This window comes from Dysidea avara, chromosome 6, assembly GCF_963678975.1.
Source record: "Dysidea avara chromosome 6, odDysAvar1.4, whole genome shotgun sequence".
NCBI lineage: Eukaryota > Metazoa > Porifera > Demospongiae > Dictyoceratida > Dysideidae > Dysidea > Dysidea avara.
This window is the reverse complement of record NC_089277.1, coordinates 18,825,619-18,844,158: the sequence shown is the minus strand read 5'-3', so window position 1 is coordinate 18,844,158 and position 18,540 is coordinate 18,825,619. Positions and strand designations below refer to the sequence as shown.

At 36.5% G+C, this 18,540-nt stretch overlaps 1 protein-coding gene across 1 annotated transcript in view; it reads right to left on the bottom strand.

Moving 5' to 3' along the window:
* The window catches only part of LOC136259311 (protein mono-ADP-ribosyltransferase PARP4-like), a 74,436-nt gene that overhangs the window by 42,569 nt on the left and 13,327 nt on the right, over positions 1–18,540 (bottom strand). Inside the window, exons 25-47 of the mRNA XM_066052803.1 lie at positions 18,402–18,475; positions 18,148–18,356; positions 17,999–18,098; positions 17,856–17,951; positions 13,229–13,303; positions 12,903–12,983; positions 12,742–12,822; positions 11,854–11,955; positions 11,686–11,802; positions 11,274–11,423; positions 10,997–11,124; positions 10,117–10,154; positions 9,823–10,056; positions 9,529–9,593; positions 8,205–8,273; positions 7,746–7,953; positions 7,167–7,204; positions 5,482–5,551; positions 4,985–5,127; positions 2,110–2,209; positions 764–798; positions 665–701; positions 362–401 (exon numbers count right to left, since the gene is read on the bottom strand). Of these exons, the coding sequence (XP_065908875.1) occupies positions 362–401; positions 665–701; positions 764–798; positions 2,110–2,209; positions 4,985–5,127; positions 5,482–5,551; positions 7,167–7,204; positions 7,746–7,953; positions 8,205–8,273; positions 9,529–9,593; positions 9,823–10,056; positions 10,117–10,154; positions 10,997–11,124; positions 11,274–11,423; positions 11,686–11,802; positions 11,854–11,955; positions 12,742–12,822; positions 12,903–12,983; positions 13,229–13,303; positions 17,856–17,951; positions 17,999–18,098; positions 18,148–18,356; positions 18,402–18,475 (2,290 nt within the window). The remainder of the gene's footprint in view (positions 1–361; positions 402–664; positions 702–763; positions 799–2,109; positions 2,210–4,984; positions 5,128–5,481; positions 5,552–7,166; positions 7,205–7,745; positions 7,954–8,204; positions 8,274–9,528; positions 9,594–9,822; positions 10,057–10,116; positions 10,155–10,996; positions 11,125–11,273; positions 11,424–11,685; positions 11,803–11,853; positions 11,956–12,741; positions 12,823–12,902; positions 12,984–13,228; positions 13,304–17,855; positions 17,952–17,998; positions 18,099–18,147; positions 18,357–18,401; positions 18,476–18,540) is intronic.

The following is an 18,540-nucleotide window of genomic DNA, read 5'->3' as shown; positions in this document are numbered from 1 at the left end:
ATTTTTTTTTTAAACTTAGTTTTTCTCAAAACGCACGCTTGTGTGAACTAGACAGGTTTTTGCTGAGATGATCACATATAATATATCCAGTGGCTGCTCTCATATTGCCTTGGGTGATTAATCGCCCTGTACAGGCTATCAGCCCGATAAGTGTTACATATTAGCTGTAACACGGAGCATTCAGGTTTTGCCTAATATGTATGTCCTCTGCCCTCAGGCCTGTGGCCCTCAGGCAGTTTGACATACACGTCAGGCAAATGTATGCCCTCTGCCCTCGAGTGCAGACAAAGCCCTCATGCCCATGTTACATGTACAATTATATGTATGTACGTATGTATGTATGCATGCAGATGCTTCTAACCTTGCTGAATATGCAGCAACTGGTTTCTCTATGGCTCTATCTGTTAAAATAATTGCAAACAAAAATGTACTGTATGTACATGGTGTCACACACACACACACACACACACACACACACACACACACACACACACACACACACACACACACACACACACACACACACACACACACGCACACACACACAGAGGATACAATGTGTTTTGAAAACTAAGCCTTCCATTCTGGACTACAATACATAGATACACACCAAACAATATTGAAACAAAAAAACTACTGATAATTTTGAAAGTACATCACGCACAGCCTTTTCTAGTTGATTCTGGTTCCTTTCTAGATTTCTACAAACAATAATATACACATATGTACACAATTATACACATTTACAATAAAAAAAACTAACCTTAAATGACTTTTCCTTCTTCTTTTCTTTTATATCTACAAAGAAGAACCAATACAAACATGTGACTGCTGGAAGTACATGCATACAAGCAAGCAAGAGCATATATAGGCACAAAGGAGCATGGCACTAATGGTTCTAACCATTGTCAAACCTCAAGTCCATATAGGGCAGCCATCCTTTATTCACTGCTGCTCAGTGGCTTATTGCATCATCACCTTCAAGCTACTAAACTTATGTAACTAGTTGTTAAAGGGATCAAAGCCATAATGAGTCAAAATACTTGTGTGACATTTGTAAACTATAGTCTTAAATAGTCTGAACAGCTCTTACAATAATTATTATAAAAATAAATTCAGTAACTGCTCTCTCCACTGTAGGAGACAAGAAACAGTACTTTACTGAAAATCTCTATTTTTACTTTGCAGTGCTTATGAGCTCCTGATTATTATTATTATCTAATCCAAAACAGCCCAGCTGTGAAAAGGTTTGTGGCTGATGTATAGATTGCATGACTCCTGTATGATTATGTAGCCTGACTAAAATTTTTGTAGTACTCTAATAAAGCATACATTTTTCTTCTGAGCACTTCTACTACAACACAGATAAAACATTTATTTACTTCTTGGTGACCGTTCTATTAGAGTATTTTAATCGCGTTTGTTCACATGTTTGATTTTGCTTTATACCTCCTTAGCTAATACTTCAGTACTTTTAAATCAAAACCGTTTGTGCTACAATGGCTAGCCTATCTGCATACTGATTCTAAGTTGTTTCTGTCAGTAGTTTACCTTGTAGGCATGACACAGACCTGTATGTGACTTTGCTCCACTTCTACCAATCTATACACAAATTACAAGATAAATGTGCTCTTCTTACCCTCAAAAGAATCCAATAAAAGGCTTTTGGAAATTTTTGTAAGTGGTGTGAAAAGAAATTTAACAGCAGAAGAAGAAAAACATGAAGAAAACATGACAAATTTTGAAGGCGCATATCTCAAAGATGGTTGGACTGATTTAGTTCAAATTTTGTAGTATAGTAAAATAAGCAAAACTTTTACTGGTTACTGGTTTTACTATATCCAAAAAATATAAGCATCTTTTGGCTTGGTGCTTTCATACTGAATCTGTAATTATTTCTTTGTTCTATTGCTTCATTGAGAAATTGTATCCTACATTTAACTGTGATGTAATGCTAATTGATGAACACACGAATACATACATACTTATGTATATGGACATAAAATTACTCAACAAACCACAGTTCCTTTAGTGATGAATGATACGTAAATCAGTAGAACATGGATTACATGCACATATTTTTACTTACGTACCAGATATTTTACTTACCAGATAAAATGCGAGCTTGTTCTAAATTGTGCTGTGCAGTTTCTACTTCCATCTCTTCGAATAATTTATCAAGTTTAGTAGTGGGAGAAATAGCATTTCTCTAGAGAATGTACACATACACACATGCAAATTACCACACAAAGAATAATTTATCAAGCATACACAATACGTACATCATGTCACTGAAACTATTATATTTCATTTATACAAGTATAAGAAAAAATTGGGAATTTTAAATTAGATTAGGGACAATGTATAATGCTGCAATAAAAAGTACTGAAACAAGCTGGATCAGAGTAGTACGTAATGTCCAAATACTGTAAAACAATAAGAAGTGAATATCCCTACTGTGCATTGAGTGTAGCACAGTAGGGATATTCACTTCTTATTGTTTTACAGTATTTGGACATTACGTACTACTCCGATCCAGCTTGTTTCAGTACTTTTTATTGCAGCATTATACATTGTCCCTAATCTAATTTAAAATTCCCAATTTTTTCTTATACTTGTTTGTGAAGTTTTTTTGCAAGCTCATGACCACTAAATATCTGCTGAGTTACTCGCAGCACTATTATACTAGATTATGACTCATACAATAACAACTGATCAGTGGGCGTGGCTCTACATAAGCCTGCAGACAATAATGGACGTAGATTCGTGCATATCTACACACTGATGAATTGACGTGGCCACCATATGTCTACAGACTGTAATTTATGTAAGTAGGCGTGGCTCACGAAAGAAGCAGAGCTACGCTATGACGTGTGGTAACACATCCACATTTAATTTAGCACGTAGGGTCAGACCCGAATAATCTGTAAAGCAGGACCTAGATGATCCGACTCGGTTTAACATTGTTACTAATTAAACTATATTTATTGACTTACACATTGCTATATAGTTCACCGTGAGTTGCTCTCCCTGATCGATATCAACAGCGAGTCTGACGTACGCGTGTGTTTTTGGTACAATCGGCGACCACGAGTATTCGAATAGTTTGATGCAATATACACACTGGTATAGAAGCCGTACTGTAGTTTATTAACACTCAGTGGTAGAACCTTGACTGATGCCCATGGTAAAGAAGGATAAAAGGTAAGACAATAGCGCAAGCATTGTATGTTTATCAATATACCAAAGGTTTTTTCTTAAGCGATCTAGAAATGTTTCTGCGAAAGAATTAGGGCTGTAGCTGTAGCCAGTTTTCCGCTATGCTTGAGTGAAGGCGTCAGGCAGGCAGGCAGTAGAAAATTCCATTGACTAAATTTAAAAAAAAATTCTGTAGCAACTTGACGGAAACGTTTCGGGTCGATCTGAAGACACTTTTGGGCTTGGTTTTACCCAACCAATACTGTCATGTCGTTGTGAGGAAAAATCGTGGCAGGTTTTTGGGTTATATTATATCATGGATCGCCCCCACACCTTCGATGTCCCTAATATACAGTTCTATCGTACTGTATGATAATGTTGTTGTGAGGAAAAATCGAGGCAGGTTTTTGGGTTATATTATATCATGGGACACGCCCACACCTTCACTGTCCCTACTATACAGTACATACCTATGTATGTATAACTAGCTGTTTAAAAATTAAAACGAAGTAGGGATAGATATAATAAACATGCTACAAAAAGTAAGGAAACAAGCTCAAAAATGTTACAGCTGAAATGAGAAATGATCCAGCAATAAAAGTAAGGAAACAAGATTAGACGACTACTTGCTAAAATGAGACATACTTTAATGCCTACTTTTGGCTAGCATCTTGAAATGAGACCATCAAATTAGCCAAAAGTAGGGATTAAAGTGTGCCTCATTTTAGCAAGTAGTCGTCTAATCTTGTTTCCTTACTTTTTACTGCTGGATCATTTCTCATTTCAGCTGTAACATTTTTGAGCTTGTTTCCTTACTTTTTGTAGCATGCATATTATATCAATCTCTACTTCGTTTTAAAAATTTAATTTTTTTAACAGCTAGTTTGTATACTTTTATGTCTAGCTAGCTAGCTATATTATATATACTCTTTGCTTTCCAAATATCACTTGAAGCAGCTATCTTTTACCTTCGTACGCAATAAGTGCCTCAAAAAAATTATCGTTTTGTCTTTTACAGCTATTACAGCAACTGTTAAAGGATTCAGCTGCATTTATAATGACCTAAATGTTGATGATTTACGTAACAGTAAAACATCGCTGGGGAGTTCACCTTTAAGAGTGGAACGAAGTCTGAATCCCAAGGTGGATCTGCCCCTCAAAGGCATTATTAGCTAGCTACCTCGCAAAAAAAGCTAAACTGGTAAGACTATAAAACGACTACCCAGCGTCAATAAATGCTAGAGACAACTCATTGGGTACTACACCCATTCATCCTCGTCTTACACGCACATGTACTCACACTTTGTTTAAATCACGTGTTTGGGTTGTGGCGCACGCCGCAACTATTAAGTGCCGCAACTATTAATTATCCTTCGTGAGGAAAAAGTGAATGAATGATGAAAGCGTGTAGTGGAAAGAACGTAATCGGAACAACAAATTCGTGAATCCGCCATCATTACCTTGGCTGTCTGAAATTTCTGGAGCCGTATACCTAGCACAACCGTGTCTTACAGCAGGCAGGCAGACGAAATCCATTATCGAGGTGAATTTTGAAAATTTTAAAACTCACTGTACATCGAAACATTCAACTTTTCGCTTCAGTTAACCAAGGTACAGCATCATTACAGCAGTACTAATGTATTCCAGGTGGGTTTTTCAAGTAAAACTTATTGCAAGGCTGTTTTTTAAAGTGCAAAAAAATATGAAGCCATATGATTTCTTACTAATCCCTACTTATTAAGTACTATCGATACATAAATAAACATACAGTTGCATATTAACAAACCTTTAACGTCACTTCTTCATCCTCCAGTTCCATAGATACTAATTCCAATTCCTCTAGCTGTTCAGCTCTTCCTGAAACTTCTTCAATAGTTTTGGTACTAATTGTAGACTTTGTCATCTGAACCTTTTCTTCTAATTCATCAACTGTAAATGAACATACATACATATGTACATTTAAACATATATGTATAAGTATATACGTATGATCGCTGCTATTTCATATTTTAAAAATAATCATAATATAAATAAATGATTAAGCCAAGCAATTAGCTACTACTTATAGTACGCATACATATACAATATGCATACATTCACGTGTGTACATACAGACTAACGTATATATGTACAGGTAATGTATAGTACATTATTGACACTAACACTAATAAACACTAATAATGTGTACAATCATTTTCTAAATGCAGGTAACAAATTGTGAACTTATTTGATCACTTCACAACATAATTAAATGAGTTTGTATACATACAAATAAATACATACTTAGGGTTTGATCTGCTGCTACAGCAAGCTCAATTAAATCTGCTTTCAACTGAAGATGATCTTCATCTTCCTGGGAGTTTGGGGGGCACAAGTAATAATGTGACATTTGTGACTAAGTCTGTGAAAATAGGGCATGTGAGCGCAAACCACACCCAGTTACAAAATACCGTATAGCCTAAATATTTTGAGGGGCAAATACTTCGAGGTTGAGCAATGTTGCTAAAAATATAATTTTCGCAGATTTGCAAACACTCCCAAAATGTATTAGACTACAGTATATGGAGGTCTAAATATTTCAAGGATAAAATTTTTGCTGATAACCCCCAAAACCGCAAAATCAGCAAAAAGTTCCCCCTCAAAATATTTAGGCTATACAGTAGGTCATATCTCAGTATTGGAATAGAATTCATGCATTCCATAACTTGTACTATATAGCAAACTAAAGCTTAATACTGGATGAAAATTGCACGGCCATACGATGGTGACATTAAAAAGTTACTATTCATAAAAGTTTGAAAAACTACGCAAATTTTATGTGCCCACATGCTTTGTTTTCAAAGGCCCAGTCACATTTGTAGAATGAATATACATATCACCGACACTGTAGCATGTGCATGTGTGTATGTACGTGTGTACGTATATCATCACTGCTTCACATATGTAAATAATCATAACAATCTCATGGAGAAAAGGAAGGAAAATATTTAATAGCAAAATTAGTCATTTTATAATTGTAAAACTTTTGTACCACCAAGATCATACAGTGTTCAATTTGTATGTCCCTTTTAAAGTAAAACACTATCAATGTATGGTATGTGAACAGATTTGAGTTAACACGGCTAAGATGAAACTCATGTTTCCACCACAACAGATTGCTGATTTCATCTTTTCAGAAGGTTTCTGAAAAAGCTTTTCTCAGAGCCTATGAAAGCCACAAGCGCCATTTAATAGCCATGGCTCTGTTGAAATTGTGTGCGGTGAACTGGGTAAGCCCTGGTCAGTCTTGTTCTTCTTCACTTGGGAGTGATTTCAATGCAAGGAAAGTCCATTGGGAGCCCAAATCAGACCTCTCATCTTCTTACTCCATTTAATATTCTTACAAAAATTCCATCACACTGTCTCTATTACTACCAACTGTAAAAATTACTAACTACACAAAAAGCTACAAAAACAAGTCACATTTTAGGCATCAGTAATCTATACACCCACACAGTGATAGCTAATAGATAAATGAATAAGTTGATTTGCACAGCTCTAGACATTATCAAGTTAACAACACAGTGACTATTTGTGTAAAATCGTCATATCTACTAACAAAATTGTGATTCAAAGCCAGGTTTTTTCAAATTCAGTTACATACTTACAAGCCTGAGTATAGCAAAAAAAATATCTGACATAAGCTACATTTTATCTTATATACACAATGTTGTAAGCATGCTTGTTTATATTTCTATAAACAGTACATTTCAAACCAACTCAAAGGGATACACATGCATGCATAAATATTTTACAACAAAACAAGTGCCCCTACTAATATTCGTATTTGTTCATCATAACTCATAAGCCCTTAACATTCCACATTCATATACAATAATTTAATACTGACCTTTACACAAAATGTAACTAATTAAATGACTTATTGTAGATGGCAAGCACTGTACATACGTACATACGTACAGACATACCATTGAAGAAGGTTGTATGGGTATGTTCATGTTCAAATCTAGCAAAAAAATGTAGGAACTGTTTATCAAAAACAACACATCAAAACAGCCACAACATATACATGTAGTTTCGAATCTAGACTGACTCCATAGCACATGCCTTAAAAGGTTAATTCATTGTTAAATGAAAAAAGTATATCACAAAATATCGTTCTCAATTATTGACTAAAAATATGCTAGCCATTTAACTTTTTCACCAACGGCTATTTGTAAATATTTAGAAATGCTTAGATACTGTTAAAAAAAGCAGCAACACAGTACACACAAGAGTATCAATAAAATGCAGTAATCTCAATTGGATTATAATAACAAGTGTATAAGGTTCATTACACTTGATTAGTTACTTTCTATACAAGAAAAAAATAGAAATTTTATGCTTATTTGAGTAGAGATCATAGCGATATGAAAAGCAATAAAACAAGGGAGGCCATGTTTACCTGCAGCTATACTAGTGGATATTATTCCTACTTCAGTCACATACAGTATACCATACTGTAAGATTACGTAATTGTCACTCTGTGTTACACATTACATACGTACATTTTACAGCACTTGCAGTTACTAATTTATCAGACTCTTTAACTGCTGATTTTTCTGCCGGAATAGCTTTGGGTGCTTGAATTGGCACTGCTCGTTGTTGCTGACGTGGGGGTCTATGAAAGGGACAACGAATAGTGAGAATTCCTCTCTTTGAGGTAGCTTCTTGACCAATATAAGCATCTTTCTGCCCCATTCCAACCATAACACCCTATTAATAACAGTGAAATAGTGTGATCTGTATACACGTACACACATGCATGTAAGTAAGATACACCAGCTCTTTTGTAGTATGTGCACATACATATATGCTACGTACGTACGTGCATACAAAGTACATACATGAACGAAATATAAAACAGTTGCATTATCAACACAAGCAAACTGCCTTATATGTGCAAGTAAAGATATGATTTATACAATTGTTAACAGTTTACTGCATCATTACATTACATCACATACCATGCCTCGGGGTCTTCCTACCAGTGTTGGAAACACTGCCTTTGGTGTGCCTTCTCCAGAAAAACCAGCCTGAAATATATTACGTACATAACAAATTAAAGTACTGAATTTGACTAATCAACATACAAACTCTGGTATACAGCTATAGCTTTCAGTAATCAACTGGTATGTATAGTCGTTTTCAACAAATTTATCACTTTAATCAATAATTAACACATAAAACTGTACATATGTAGCTATACTAATCCTTTGTAAATCTGTTTCTGTTTTTTTCCTGGGAACATCACCTGTGCTATCTACCCAGTAATCATAAATAATAAATAAATAGTATACTCACTATTGTATTTCGTCATATAAAAGTCACATTTGAATAAACACCTGTCTTGGTTATAAGCTGGACATTTCCAGCACATTTGGAAAATAAACACCTAGTCTCAAATATATGTAGGTCTGGACTATTAATGGAGTATAACGTTAGTGGCTTTAATTCTTTTCCTTGTTGATGCTGTTCTTCAAAGTTATTAACATCGAGTTATGAGCCCTCTAAGCAGCGGGAAATCAGGGTAAGTGGTCTGTGTAAGTAAGCATGCATGCAGATATGTATCATACAACTGTTATCCAATAATTTTAGGACTTGTTTATACAGCCAACACACTGTATAATAGTTCTCCATGCTAACCTTCATAATTACTCATGATTCAAATTCAGTTAAATGCCAGGCATCACTCAACCTAGCCAACCTGGTCTCAAAAAAAGGACCTATTTGAGTATTCAGTTACAGGCTAGACAGAAATGCTAGAAAAGCTTTTATATGAGAAAACATGGCAACTGCCTACTGCTTACTATAAAAATCCATTGTGTGGTTGTACTGTAAATCCGAATTTGCTAAAGCTTTTGTGGGGTGGAGTGTGAGATATTATAATGTAGGTACAAAATGGAGTGGTGAGACAACTGGCAGTAGTGGCCAGTATTAGATACTCCATGGAGCTTTTGTTGCTCTCAAATCACCACCTACATACTACCAACTGATCAAGAAAGAGAATATATAGTCAGTTTTCTGTAGCTACACAAGCCTATGACGTACTATCCTACATTTAAATAAGCATGTATGTAGTACCGTGACTAGGTAACTAAAATTTAAATTCAACTTGTGTTTCACAGAATCTTGAAAATACTGCTCTAGAACACAGACCCAATACTCCTGTAATATAAATCGGTTTCATGCGCATAGAAGTTGACCTTACATACCATAAAAACACAAAAGTATTACTAAGCATAAGCGTGTAATGTTTTTCAAACATTTCCAAACACATGATGGAATTACCTTAACAGTAAACATTCCAGTATCAATGACAATAGGTACTTCTTCATCTTCTTCCTTGGGAAGTCCTACATACAATCATAAACCACAAAATATTTAGGTATGCATGAACATTAACAAGGTTTATTCCAGCATAAAATTAGCATGAAAAATAGTACCATAATACACCATCTTAAAAGATGCTGCGGTATTTTTCAAACTTTTTCTTGCAGTGCTGATTTGAAAGAATGGCCTTGTAAGGTTCTTCTACAAGATCTTGCAAGATCTCTTGCAAGATTGTTTTATTAATTTACGTACCTTCAAATGTGTCCAGTATCATATTAACAGAAGCATCTAAATGCATATTATAGTCAGCTACAGTATGGTTGTCTTTTAGCATTTTTCCAGCAATTGTCAACCTTTGTTCGTCAGGAGGAATACCCTCTGTATCTTGTATGAAGGCCTTCAGGTCTGCGATGGTTGCTGTCGATGACAAGTCCACGGTTATGGTATTTTCAGTTAGCACATTGACAATATAGAGCGTTCGGTGTCCTATAAGTATGATAGCTTTTCTAACCGGTGTTCTCAGGAAGTATGTATGTATGTATATACCTGCATTCTGTACTGCATCAATTTCCCTCTCGAGTTTGCTAAAAAAGATTACATAGTTTGAAGATAAAAAATAAACACTGGTCTAACCATACTGTATATGTATAGATATGTTCATAAGTCATATAGTGAGGTGTATCTTAATTGTACACCTATAGCTATATGCACAGAAATACTATGTATATTGATTGATTGTGTACTGGGATAAGTTGATGTTATCCCAGGGAGCTAAAGCATCACAGCTCCACACATACATGCATACTTAATGTAACTAGTGTTAAGTACAATTAGTGGTCCAGCCATGACAATCAAAATGACGTAAAAATCGTATTATTAGTATGCATGGTCATATTGTTACCATATACGTAGTGGGATTTTTTTTGGAGGGAAAAACTTTTTGCAGATTGTCACTATCCAAACTTTTTTTTTGGGGGGGGGGGAATCTTCAGGATCTATTATGCAAATGTCATTGTGATTGAACTGCAAATCTCAGGGGGGAATATTTTTTCGTGGATAACTTGTCAATCCGCAACCCCCCCCCCCCCCCCCCCCTCGAAAAATTTTACTATATGGTATTACGTATATAAAGTATATGTGTTGAATTGTCTACTACAGTACATGTCCTGTATATAACTGTAAAGTTGCATTTATAGCTATGTGTAAAAGAATTATAATTCTAAAATATGTATACTGCGAACTACACTGGGACCGCTGCACTGGGTACAGAATGGTTAGTAAATAGTCTACTTTAACCACTAGACTAGCATAAACTGTGAACATCACATACTGTATATTGAATAATGGCTGTGATAAATTTGAGATATGTAACGTATATTAATTTTTAACTCTAAAAGACAACAGAAAAGAAGGAAATCATACATACATTTTGATATTACTGGCCATTTCACTGGCACCCTCTGATGACAGCTCACTGACATAGTCCTCCACTACAGCCCTACCCTTGTCATACTCTTCAATATCAACATAATATGTCACCATTGCCTCCACTGCCTGTAGGGTAACAGACAACACATTAACATGTCATATGTAAAAGTTTGTGACACACACACGCACGCACGCACGCATGCACACACACACACACACCCTTACATGCATGCACACACTATGACCCTAAGTATGAAATGGATGCATGCACTTACTCGGGATTTTTGTTGATGAGTGGCTGGTAAACATTCCTTTGCTTCTTGCATTAGTTTATCAAAAGTTTCTTTCAACTTTGCTCCAGTACCAAATGAATCCGGATCACTACTAACACTCTCTGTGAATGCTATTAAGTGTAGCTCAGTCTCCTACAGTACACATACAATGTACGTAATATATAGTACACCATGTCATCTGTATCCACTCAAAAACAGCCAAGCTGTGAAAAAATGGTGCGGCCTTAAAAAGCCTGGGTAAAAAGTTGTGAGATCAAAGGTGGCGGTCAAGAAACAGCTGCAATGATATTAATGTTACTAAATTTTGCTTGGCCGCCACCTTTGATTTTACAACTTTTTTCACCCAGGCTTTTTAAGGCCACCAATTGTATAAGTATGAAAAATGATTGGTTACCTTTGGTAAATCCTTTGACTGATCAATCTCCCAACCCATGTATTGTAATGTATCAACATTCTCTTTGTCAACTAGTTCTGCTATAGAAGGTCCTTTTGATTGGTCAAACTTCTCATCCTGTCAACAAGTGTAAACTGACAATACAGTGACTGGTATATTAGTTCACACCTTCTCTCTCTTCTCAATGGCTACAAAGCTAGTGAACTGGGACACAATGGAGTATTCCTTACTGATGTTGATGATGTAAGACTTGCGGTCACGTTTGATGATCTGTATTGATATGTACATACTCATAAACACAATGTAATAGGTACGTACAGTAAGTAACATGTATGGTACTGCCCAAGTGTAACGTCGCACTCGCTCGCACACGTGCAATTATGCACAATTTAAAAACTTGCTAAAAGTGGGCGCGGCACATTTTTTGATTGCGAGTCTTCATCCCTCGAATCAACAGATGAAGACTCATGATCGAAACAGGTGCCACACCTCCTTTTTAGCAACCTTTTAAATCACGTGTAATTGCATGTGTCCAAGCAAGTGCAACAGGCGGTACCGTAGTTATTAAACCAGATGTGTGCTTACAGCCCCCATACAACCAGCTGTGGGCACACATTACACTCCGAAAACTTGCATGAATTTGTACATAAAAGTGTACAGTATATACATGCTGGTTTGTATGTATGTTTGTCTATTTGCATGCACACTACATGCATGTACGGTATTGCCCAAGCGTAACATTGCACTCGCTGGCATGCACAACGTTGGTCGAGAGTTAAAAATCACTAATTAAGGGGCGTGGCAACTGTTTTGCTTGCAAGACAGCATGGAAGCTGTTTCACTTATGACAATTGCAAATGAAACAGTTGTCAAGCCCCTTAATTAGCTATTTTAAAACACCCGAGCAAAATTGTGCGTGGAAGCGAGTGCGACTTTGCACTTGGGCAGTACCGTATGCACACATGTACATATACACATTCATACATACCAACCATTATGTATGCATAAAATGCTAATGTGCCAGTATGCATTTGACAAAAGCTACACTTCACCAACCTCATGTTGGGTTCGGTCAGCATCAAGAGATCCATCTGTCCAGTCTCTGATGATAGCACGAGCAGTCAACTGATGCAGGACCTGATGATGAAATAGATTATGATAATGTTACTAACAAAACTACCATTCTAGTATTGTGTATAGAGTGTATTATTACATACCTTCCCATGGGTAATTCCCATCTCTGATGTAGACACCATTGTCTCAACTTCTTTTCTACCGATTTTTGCCTTCAACGTGGCCTGTAAAAATTGATAAAGTCTAAACCATTCTAAAGATAGTACATATTATGCACAGAACACACACACACACACTACACTACACACACTACACACACACTACACTACATACACACACTACACACAAACAAACACACACTACACACACACACGACACACGCGCACACACACACACTACACACAAACATAACACATTACATACAAACACACACGCATACACACACACTACACACTAAACACACACACACCTGAAGACAGTGAGGTACAAACCCATAGACCACTTGACGTGATCCACTAAACAGTGATACTATCTCTTGAGGTGCCTGTATGATTAAACAACACATGAAATACTTTAGTGAACACAACATTATCACACAAATGTACAAATGTGATGCTATCCATGCATACTTCAACTATAGAATTCATCTGAATAATTCTACAACAGCTTTGACTCTATTGATTTATTATTACAGTAAGCACACACCTTATTCTACTACAGTTTAAACCAGCTAAAGACATACAGTAGTATTCAAGCAACACATACACAACTTCAACCAGATAATTAATATTTTAAAACACTTGAGCCAATGGACAAATGTTGGTTATCAACACTTCTCCATATATTAGCACCAAATGATCATTCTGTTAGGGTAGTTAATGATTTACCAGAGTATGCATAGTGTGTAGACAGCCACCCCACTACTCTGTGTTGAGTATATCATCAATCATATACATATGGTTATTTAAAGCATACAAAATAACAGTGAACAGTTGAACAGTTTAAATATCAAAACCTACAATCACTTCCTTTATGTGTTATTATATAAGAGCAATCAAAGCAGAGTTAATATATATAGAACCATGGCATTCTGCTTTGAACAACATTTACTGAAATTTTTGCAAAAGCCTGTAATAAAATGGCTTTAAGTAAACATTTTACGCACACTGCATATTGCTAAGTTTTAAGGCTAGAGCTGTGTAGACTGCAGGGGCATATCCAGGATTTTTCCAAGGGGGTTTCCAGATAGATTTTGGTATTGAGATATATTGATTCAGAGGTCTCGTGCACAGCCCCCAGCCACTGACAGATTTTATATATCAAAGTTTTAAAATTTACTAACTCATACTCTACGGATAATACGTACAAACTATTTTCATTATATGGTTCATAATGCTTCATCGTTTAGTGCTCCCTTGAAGTCCTACCAATTTTGGTTTTAATATGGCTGGTAAAGAATATTATAGTAATCCAAATAGCTATATCCAACTTCTCCAGTTAACAGCTCAAAATTTAATCCACACAAAAACAGCCAAGCTGTGAAAAAATGGTGCGGCCTTAAAAAGCCTGGGTGAAAAAAGTTGTGAAATCAAAGGTGGCGATGTTAATGCTAATAAATTTTAACAATGCACACAGCCATTATTAAAATTTTTAGCATTAACATCATTGCAGCCATTTCTTGGCCGCCACCTTTGATTTCACAACTTTTTTCACCCAGGCTTTTTAAGGCCGCACCATTTTTTCACAGCTTGGCTGTTTTTGTGTGGATTTCACTCCTTTTTGTACTTTACAAGGCCCCAAAACCAGCCTATGGCTGACTTTGAGGTTTGTCTTTACTCACATTTCTTCTTTTCTATGTAGATACAATGATGATTATTGAAGACAGACTTATAAATGTATTTCATTGCATGATTTAATTCAATATTTGATAATATTATTGTAATACTCTAATAGAGTGCACACTTTTTTTGAGGACTTCTAATAGAACATACATAGAATGTTCTAGAACAGTCTAGAACTTCTATTGGTAGATCTATGAAATTACAAATGTTTGACTATAAGCAGATTTCAGCTAGAAATTTCATTTATAAAGCAGAAATTAAGTAAGGTGATCAGTCAAGGTAGCAGTGGTTCAGTGATTAAGGATGGAGGTGTTAGGTATGGAGGTCCCTGGTTCGAACTCTGGTAAGTTGTTTTTTTCGACATTTTTTGCACACCATTTTTACCCCGTGGTGACTGCTCTATTAGAGTATCTCGATCCAGCAATTTTACACTTGCTTAGTTTTTGCTTTATAACTTTGTCGCTGTAACTCTATTGCTATTCAAACTATCAAAAGGCACTGCTACGATGATCAGCCTATCTACACACCAATTTTCAAGTTATTTCTATGCTTGGTTTACCCTGTAGCCGTGACAGAAGTTTGATCTGTTTTTACGTGAATAAACGTCCATAACTCCTTGAATACTACTCAGACTTACAACAAACTTGGTACGTGAATCCACCGTTACACGTTCTTAATTTGTGCCAAAGATCGAGGCAATCGAGTTACACGTTTGCATTTTATAGCAATTTTTGCAAAGTGTGCGAAAAGAAATCGAAGCCCCCGTAGCCCCCCGTACGGCATAAGAAGAAAAAAACGAAGAAATTAAAATGAAATTTTGGATGCCCATATCTCGCAAATGGCTGTTGCGAATTTAATCTAATTTGCTGTGTGGCGTACCCTACCTGGGGGACAGCTATAATGCAAAAATAGTGTGCTTTGGAGAAGAGGCCATGGAGCTATGCATGCGTGAAAAAGCTGTTTTCTTTCTTCCTGTAAATATACTCACGGTGTGGTCACCGGCTTTCTTGGCCGCACGACACACTACCGTGTGTCTTGATGTTTCAAGTTAGTCTTCCATTCACAATATTTTTAAAATTATACCTGCAATTCGTTATGAATGTTCTATTGGAGTACTCTACTAGAATACATCTGACTGCTCTATTAGAGTATTTCGATCTTTATTAGCATTATAGTATAGTTAAATTCATACTCTTGTTCTCCCTAAAACCCTTTTGAGCAAGTGTTCTATTACATGCACTGTAGCTCTGTTCTAATTGCCATCTTTCTGTATATTTGTGCAGTCAGACTATGATGGTTTGGTGTTCTTGCTGCAAGCCCACAAGTTCAAATTTCAATGGGGTGTATCCCGGGAAAGTGGTTGCACTTCAAAAGAGTAAGCCACTTTCATCAAAGCAAGTATAGCCTTGATGTGGACGAGGTATAGTGGTACTGTCCTGTTTGTTTTATAAAGGCTCAGATTGAAATTGATTAGGGGAATAAACTAATGCTCACGTGACTATTATCATGCATGAATCGGAGTTTTGCCACAAGAAGCGATCAGATAAAGGCATGTCAGTATTCTTGCCTTTCTGTGATACAAAGCGAGTTAACCACTCTACAATGAAGCTTACCTCTTTAGGCCTTTAGTACATGTTGTAATCAATCATTAAACAACAAAATAGCATAAAACACTTGCAAATTCCACGAGATTCACCCAACTCGACTTTTTCCATGATATCCTTAGGACTTGTCCATTCATTAGAACAAATGTAACTACAACGTTACATACTGTCTTGCCATTATCAAATCTTTCAAGCATGCATATAAAATGAATCCAGCGGTTACACTTGTATTGGCATGGGTGATTACTTACCCAAGCAGGCTATCAGCTTGAAATGAAAATGTTATTAACTGTAACATGGGCACTTTGGATTTGCCTGATATGTATGCCCGCAGTCCTCAAGTTTGGGCATACATATCAGGCAAATCCCTCATGCCCATGCTATAGCTATTACATATCCCACTTAAGCCATACTTCAAAGATTTTGTACCGTCCATTAAGGTGTGTTGCTATGCACATATGTGCTCATAGGAATGTGCTTGTAGTGTGTGAATGAGTGTGTTAATCCATGCCGAGTAGACTTCTATTACACTTGTTCCCGTAACTTTTCTGTACAAAGCCTAAAATCTTAGTGGGATAGAAGCCAGTTATATGTACCAATAACTACTGTACTAAATCATTGCACACACACAAGTAAACATACACAAACAGTTGAAGCATGCTATGAAGCTTGGAGGATACATAACCAGTACAACGTTCTTTCCCTGTATAACACAGTCAAAACCAATAACACATAAGATAATAGTTGACTATATAAAAGTGCAAGATGCATAATAACACCAAAGTGGTTAGAAGAGGACTGGCACACAAAGTTAAAATTTATTGTTATGTGTATTGAACATTTCTCTCATCTGTGGAAACAATTTTTTTCAAGTTTGCTTGTCATAAAGAAGTGAATTGTTAGAAAAGGTATACAAATCCAAACTTTGAACATGCACAAAACAAACTGTATAACAACAAAATTAATATTGGTGAAACCAATATTAATTTGGCAATTTGTTATAGAATTGCATTTGGCAATATGCTCTCGTTAAAATTGACAGTGTACTGTTGCACACAAGGTTGCATGTGGTGTAAGCTGACAGAAGGATGAAGTGTGCATACTGTACAATCCTTTTTGTACTACTGTATCTTATGGATTCAGTCACTGCATGCATCTGGCTGAGTCACTTTCATGATTGAAACCAGGTTGGGTCATCTGGGTTTGAATTGCTTTATGGAATATCCGAGTCCTGTTTCTTTCATGGCCACTTATCAGGATCATGTGTGTCTGTCTTTAGGCATATATAGAGCCTCACCCATATATCGATTGTGTCTGTTGCTGTCGGTAAGCTTGCATGGAGCATCCAGTAATCGAGTACGAGCACTAGTCTAGTTTTACAACAGGCAGCTTCTGTCATGAGCCACACCTTTCTGCATGCAAGGAACCATGCTAAATTACCAGGTGATAAACTAAATTTGGTGAATTGATGATTCGTCACCAAACCACCATTCGTCAATATTATTTTCATAACCTGTGTCACTTTTGGTAGCAGTTGTTGAAGTAGATTTCAACAAACCCAGAATGACTTTGTGGATACTACTTAAACACACCTTACTGCCAAGGTACTGAATTTTGTTGTTATATGATATAGTACTTCACAGATAATAACCTGGAGTGGTTTAGGAGCATTCTCATCAAACTGTTGCCACATCACCTTCACTGATGTGAGAGCTGGTTCAAATGCCTTGCTCAGTTGTGACTTCACCTGAGTAAGTCCAGACATGTAAGAAAGCATACACTACATACACACACTTTTCTTTGCCATTTTGACTTAGTCTTAGGATCAAAGAACTCTTCATATCCTGCACCAACTCTAGCCATAGACTTCAGGAAGTGACGATTAGCAGTTTTCCTACACAAATACACACTCAAACACTAGTAGTTACACATCACAAACTTACCCTACTCCAAAAGTGAACACCCTGGTGGTGTGTACTGCTTGTCTGATGGCCTGTAGTGTTGGCTGTTCTTCTGTCATATGTCCATCAGTCACAAGGAACAAATTACGAGGAGGGAGAGTGGACGAGTCTGCACCACTTCCACTGGATAATAGCAGTAGAGACCTCAATGGTCTCCACATATCTGTACTACCCATAGTAGCTGTAGCATCCTACAAGTATTGTATTGGATATGTAGACATGTGTACTATATGTACCTGTATGTAGTTAGTGGCAGCTGTAACAGTCTCTTTACTCTTTGGTTGACAGGCAGGAAACAGCTCATCATAAGCTGGAAATCAACAAAAATGTCACCATAGAAACATATTACTGTACATGTACGTACGTACACACGCA